The 6785-nt window shown below is 44.5% G+C and overlaps 1 protein-coding gene across 4 annotated transcripts in view; it reads left to right on the forward strand.

Annotated features, from left to right (window-relative positions):
* ADGRF5 (adhesion G protein-coupled receptor F5) overlaps positions 1-6785 on the forward strand; it is a 65028-nt gene extending 58243 nt beyond the window's left edge. For all 4 annotated transcript variants that reach the window (XM_012664682.1, XM_012664679.1, XM_012664681.1 and 1 more), the window contains 5 exons: positions 745-2139; positions 3365-3406; positions 3496-3555; positions 4214-4298; positions 6249-6785. In XM_012664682.1, coding sequence (XP_012520136.1) covers positions 745-2139; positions 3365-3406; positions 3496-3555; positions 4214-4298; positions 6249-6328 — 1662 coding nt within the window. In that variant the 3' untranslated portion in view covers positions 6329-6785. The remainder of the gene's footprint in view (positions 1-744; positions 2140-3364; positions 3407-3495; positions 3556-4213; positions 4299-6248) is intronic.

A 6785-nucleotide genomic window follows, 5' to 3' on the forward strand; every position in this document is an offset into this window, starting at 1 on the left:
TCTCTTCTGTCCCTGTAAGAACATTTGTCATTGGATTTAGGGCCCACCCAGGTAATCCAGGATGAATCCTTAATTTAATTACATCCACAAAGACTATTTCTCCAAATAAGGTTACATTGGTGGGACTTATGTATTAGGATATGTCATTGGGTGGGGTGGGGGGATCATTTCAAGCCTCTATAGTGTTTGTACTTCCAGAGATCAGAACAAGGCAAAGACGGGCAGATGATTTATTTGGGGGCAGAACCTGATTGGAAAATGGTAATCCCAAGCCTACAGGAGAGAGAATTAAATTGTTTAGTACAAAAGAAAGATGCCTTTGGCAACACTCACATAGTTCATTTGATGCTCAGGATTTGAGAGAGTTTTCTGAGACTTCCTCACCCTTCCTGGTGAGATACCATCCAGCAAAAAGCCTTTACAGGCTTGAGATTTAAAATGAAATAAAAGAAAACAAGTATCTCTGCCAGCCTGCTGGATTGGCCTCAGTGATTGGGGGGGGGGGTGCTTCTCATTGTCACTGTGGTTAATGTTTAATGGGGTCTCACAGTCTTGGGGGCCCATCCTCTGCTAACCTCTGCCATGAGAAGGCAGGTCACAGAGCCCCACTGCCTGTGTTGCTTCCTTTTTCTCTTTTGTTTTCCTCTTATCTGTACTCACTCAGTTTCCAGGGAGATGTTGTTTTTCTCTCTTTTATGATTGAAAGCATTTGGTTGGTTTGATCCCATGCCATGTCGCTTACAGCACGTGCTCTCCACGATTAACATCATCCTCGACGAGCCCGTCCTGAACACCTGGAAGATTTTACAACAGCAACAGACCAACCAGAGTTCACAGCTACTGCATTCAGTGGAACGGTTTTCCCAAGCACTACAGCTAGGAGATAACTCGTCCCTGTCCTTCTCGCAAGAGAATGTGCAGATGAACAGCATGACAATCAAACCTAGCCACCCCAAAACCTATGAACAGAGGTTCGTTTTCTCAGAGGCTGACCTCTGGGGCAATGTGGTCATTGACAAGTGCCAGCTGGGAAACTTGCAGCCAGATTCATCTATCGTCACCGTGGCTTTCCCAACTCTCCAAGCCATCCTTGCCCAGGATATTCACAAAAGGAATTTTGCAAACAACTTAGTGATGACAACCACTATCAGCCACAACATAACCATGCCGTTCAGGATTTCAATGACTTTTAAGAACATCAGCCCTTCACTTGGGGAAACAAAATGTGTCTTCTGGAACTTCAGCCTCGCCAACCACACAGGGGCGTGGGACAGCAGTGGGTGCCATGTTGAAGAAAGTAATGAGGACAATATCACCTGTATCTGTGACCACCTAACATCATTCTCCGTCCTCATGTCCCCTGACTCCCCAGACCCTGGCTCTCTCCTGGGGATACTACTGGATATTATTTCTTACATTGGGTTGGGCTTTTCCATCCTGAGCTTGGCGGCCTGTTTAGTGGTGGAATCTGTTGTGTGGAAATCGGTGACCAAGAACCGGACTTCCTATATGCGCCACGTCTGCATCGTGAACATTGCTGCCTCCCTTCTGGTGGCCGACACCTGGTTCATTGTGGTGGCTGCCATCCAAGACAGTCACTACGTACTCTGCAGGACAGCCTGCGTGGCTGCCACCTTCTTCATCCACTTCTTCTACCTCAGTGGCTTCTTCTGGATGCTGACACTGGGCCTCATGCTGTTCTATCGCCTGGTTTTCATTCTGCATGAAGCGAGCAAGTCTACCCAGAAGGCCATTGCCTTCTTTCTCGGCTACGGCTGCCCCCTCGCCATCTCCATCATCACGGTGGGGGCCACCCAGCCACGGGACGTCTACACGAGGAAGGATATCTGTTGGCTCAACTGGGAGGACACCAAGGCTCTGCTGGCCTTCGTCATTCCGGCGCTGATCATTGTGGTCGTGAACGTGACCATCACGGTTGTGGTCATCACCAAGATCCTGAGGCCTTCCATTGGAGACAAGCCATGCAAGCAGGAGAAGAGCAGCCTTTTCCAGATCGGCAAGAGCATCGGGGTCCTCACACCACTCTTGGGGCTCACTTGGGGGTTTGGCCTTGCCACTGTGTTCCCAGGGAACAACCTGGTATTCCACATCATATTTGCCCTCCTCAATGCCTTCCAGGTGAGTTTTGCAGTGCAGGGCTCTCAGGAAGTTTTTATTCCTGTGGGGAAAATTAATAACAGAAACACAAACGAGAGTAGGAATGGTGAACAATTTAGTCCTGAGGAAGCCTTAGCCCTAAAGAGCAGTAATTATAAGAACTCAATGAGATAGAAAGAACACATTTCTCTGCTTCCATGGAACATCATACCTTCTATTACCTGCATTATAATTTAGTTGCAGAGGCCCGTTTCTTCTAAATGCCCTGATTATGCAAGCACAGGAAAGTCCTGTTTCTATATTGGCTTTTGCTATTTGTTCAAGAGTATCTTGATAGAATCTGTTACCTTCTAAACAAAAATCTTTTGTGAGAACAGGGATTGCATCGTTCTTGTTCATTACTATATCCTTAGCACCTAACAGAGACCTTTGCACAGAGTAGGTTCTCAGTAACCATTTGAATGAAATGAATGCTACTACAACATAATAGGTTCTCTGGAAATATGTGTTGAAAAATCAAAGAATGAAGGCCCTACAAATGTCAGAAAATCTGCTCAATTATACTAAAAAAAGAAAAAAAAAGACATCTTCTTTGCTCTCCTGCAGCACATAACCAATTACAATGCAGACCAGCTTGTTATTAATAGTAGAGCTATCGCAGAGATACAGACAACAAGGCTTTGGAGCACAAAGAAAGGGAGTGATTAATCCAATTTCACCCAGTGGAGAGATGGTAAGGGTGGAAAAACCTGCCCAAGGATACAGGCCCCTGTGAGCTGGTGAGGAGGAGGGGATTGGAGGTGAAACTGAGATATTACTTCCGGTATGCTTTTGCCAAAGCCATGTGAACTCTAATTTCTGCTACTGGGCTCGTGGCTCCAAGCTATAAGGCTCATATCTAATGACCATGGCGTGTCTCAGTTGGAAAGAACTAATTATCCTACCCAAGCCCCAAATTCTCATCACAACCGTGTGAGCAATACTGTAGACATAAGAGGTGGAATGACATAACCAGCAGGCCCTCTAGTTCAGAATCGAAGGGAAATGGAGAAATAGAAAATATCCTCCTAACATCATGACACGTAGAGGCCCTTGGAGTGGATTGACTACCACATACGTACTCATTCCATAAACTCGGATGGGGAAAGAGGCAGTACAACTTCCACACCAGGCTAACACTACTTCCTATTTTACCGGACAACCAAATGTGATTAAAATGTACTTCTTTTTAATCTTTTTTTCTCAGGGATTATTCATTTTACTCTTTGGATGCCTGTGGGATCTAAAGGTAAGAACAATGACAGTTTCATGCTTCTAGAAAAGTCTAAAGTGCTCATGGTGTGTTTAAATCGTGATAACTTCTTTTCAACAATGCAGGTGCAGGAAGCTTTGCTGAATAAGTTTTCATTGTCCAGATGGTCTTCACAACACTCCAAGGTAAACCTTTTCTCTGCAGGGACTTTCCATCTTATATCCTCATGGACTCCACTAGTATGAGGAAGTAGAAAGCACTAAATTTTTACCTTCGGATTTTGGACAATGGGGCTGAGTACGGTGCATGCTGAAGCCCCCCTCTCCCCACGACTAGGGTTGGCATAGATTGTTCAGCTGTCTTTGCTTCTGCCTCATTCTGCCTGCTGAGCTCTTGATAGGATGCTACTCCACATCCTTAAATAGATATTTAAGTAAGTGATGATATAAACTTAAGGTTAAAATCAAACTTTCAATGAGAAATAATTTTCTGGGGAAATTCAAGGCAATAGAGAAAACAATTTGAGGAATAATATCAGATAGAATTTTCTATAGTTCATTTTGTTACATAGCTGTTGCCCTTGAATATATTTGACTGCCATTCACGTGTAGTAAGATGCTAAAAACCTATTAAATAATAAAACATGTATTTGAAGTAAATTTTTCTAATACGGATGGTAAGATTCTATTAATAATATCTCGATGCAGCCTGAAGGGGTGAGGATAGAGATGTGGGAAGTGACCACTAGAGGGCGGCAAACCAACCTCCAACCTAGAAATCAAAACAGCCTTTGTCTAACATGAGAAGTAATTGCTTTGTGATTGACTTTGTTTCTCTCTTCAGTCAACATCCATAGGTTCATCCACGCCTGTGTTTTCTATGAGTTCTCCAATATCAAGAAGATTTAACAATTTGTTTGGTAAAACAGGTACGTTGTGGCCTCTAGGTGCTCCCTGGTTGACCAGAACAAATTTGCTCTGATGGGGAGACTCGAGGCTGCTACCCTCCCATCCCCACTCATGGCATTTACCCGCCGCCATCTCCTTTGGGGTCGAGCTGAAATATAGGGACTTGCTCACATTTTCATAAATCACCAAAAGGTGGGGACAGAAGGCAGCTGCCTTCAGTGAGCAACTAATAACTCACGAGGAGTAAGATTCAGATAATCTACACACGCCTTCGGAGAGCTGACTGTCAAAATATCAGCCCTAAAGATGGAAACTGTAAATTGCTGACCATGTCAAACACAGAGTTCTTTTCAACTAATGTTAAATAGAAGCCATGTTTCTGGGTTATGGTGCAGCAAAGAATATATTTAGAATATGTTTAGAAAATTCCACTACAGAATCTCTGTAGGTTTGTTTTCCTTTTTTTTTTCCTTTTTATCGAATGTGCTTGTTTTACATAACGACATTTGTGAAACTGTGCATGAATATATGAGGGACCACCCACGTTAGCTATTCTATTAGAAATATTCACAGTTAAATTTCTACCTTGGAGATATGACATAAATGGCGTTAATGACTTTGGGCGATAAGTCTCTGCTATTCTGCCAAATTGAAACCCTTGTTCCATGTCCCCATCTCCCACTCACAGGAAAATAAGCCCTGGAATTCCTTCCGGCTTTTTGAAACTGAACAGATCTCACCAATGCAGAGTCTAGAAATCTGTCAATATCCCAGAACAAGGTTTTTTCATATAAAAGAAAATTTGGGGAATGCCCACAATCATTGAAACTCCAGAGGACTTAGTGTTTTCTGCTTCAATCTGATGCATTCCTCATGAAACTGGTAGACTTCTGCTTTTGATTTTGAAAGTCACTAATTTGACCTGTTGTCGAGTGATCAAATCTTCAGAGTGTACTGGAACTATTGCACCTGGCTAGCGCTGTCACTGAAACGTGTTTACCACGTGCATGACAGTGAAAATAATGAAAGCACTATTAAATAATTCCACAGAATTAGAATTATGCACTATATGAAGCCAATAAAATGTTTTCCTAGGTTCTGAATCAGTCAGATGAAAGTTGAAGTGTGTGCAAGCTCTATTCCCAAGGTACCAAGGCCCGAGGTCCCCGGGCATTGCCACTGGATAGCCACTCAGGGTCATTAATGCAGCCCCCCTGGCCGGTTTGAGGGTTTCATAAGCACTGTAACTTTGGTTTATGTCATCAGCAGCCCCAAAGGTCCCCCCAGGCAATGATGGAAACCTTGTTAGCAGTGGCAGTTCTCCAATCTGATGGTAGGGTGGGCACTTCGACCCCTCCCTTGCCCACCACACACTTCTACCCTCTCTCTGTGCACAGTCCCTACCACGCTGCAGACACGAGCCTGTGCAGTTGCTCCGAGGCTGCCCTCCTTGCTGCCCTGATTCTCAGCACTTTTCTTGGCATTCCTGACTTCTGCTTCTTTTCTGGTCCTGCCTTTTCTTCCCCTATAATTTTCTCTTTTGTTTCCTTTTCTGCCCTTTCCAACCCTTTGCCTTCAGCATATCCTCCAGGTCCCTCCCAAGAGCTTCCCCATAATTCCGGGGGACTAGGGAGATTCCCTCCTGCAGATGTCCCCGGGCCCATGCATGTGTTGGCATGTGGAGAGGCTGCCCACCTTGGGGTCTTCCTGTCCTTTGTAGAAATCTGGCTGCTGGTATGATGTGACGTAGTAGTTAGTGCTTGTTGGCCGCCCCGCATGCATGAGAACGACAGCTCTGTTTGTTCTCTGGCACTCCTGGGTCTAGGGAGGAGGGCAGGCATGGGTGGTTTCCAGGCATGGCCACGCTTACCTGGCTCCTGGACCAGAGCTCCCCTGTGTTCATCAGGAGATGTTCACACCCCAAAGTCCACGAAGGCTTGACTTTAAGGCTGAGCTGCTCTGTTTTTCAGGAACGTATAATGTTTCCACCCCAGAAACAACGAGCTCCTCCGTGGAAAATTCATCTAGTGCTTATTCATTGCTCAACTAAGAACAGGAAAATCCAACCCATGTGACCTCTTGGGAACCGTGGATGTGCTTTAAAAAAGGAGATCGCTCCAAAGCTGCCAGTAACATGCTCTCTGCACAGGTTTCTGGGAACAGATGCTGAAAAGACTTTTTCCTTAGAGAAGAGGCTTTCTTCTGTAAAGACAGACTAAAAGGAATCGTTCTGTTTATTTTTGTTGCCCTACCCCCACCCCTTAATGTGATACTAAATGTGTATAGTATTTAAGTGAAATGCAAACCCCCCAAGCCCAACTTCTCTGTCTATATTGTAATATAGAATTTTGAAAAGACATATTTACTTTTCACATGATGGGCACAATGATAAGCTTTTATTGCAATAATAAGTAAGAGGCTAGTACCTAGGAAATACTACAGTGAAATCTAAGAAGGAAGGAAGGAAGACAGGAAGGAAGGTAAGGAAGAGAGGAAGGGAGAGAGGG

The sequence above is a fragment of the Propithecus coquereli genome, unplaced genomic scaffold (assembly GCF_000956105.1).
Source record: "Propithecus coquereli isolate 6110/MARCELLA unplaced genomic scaffold, Pcoq_1.0 Scaffold90, whole genome shotgun sequence".
NCBI classification, from domain to species: Eukaryota; Metazoa; Chordata; class Mammalia; order Primates; family Indriidae; genus Propithecus; species Propithecus coquereli.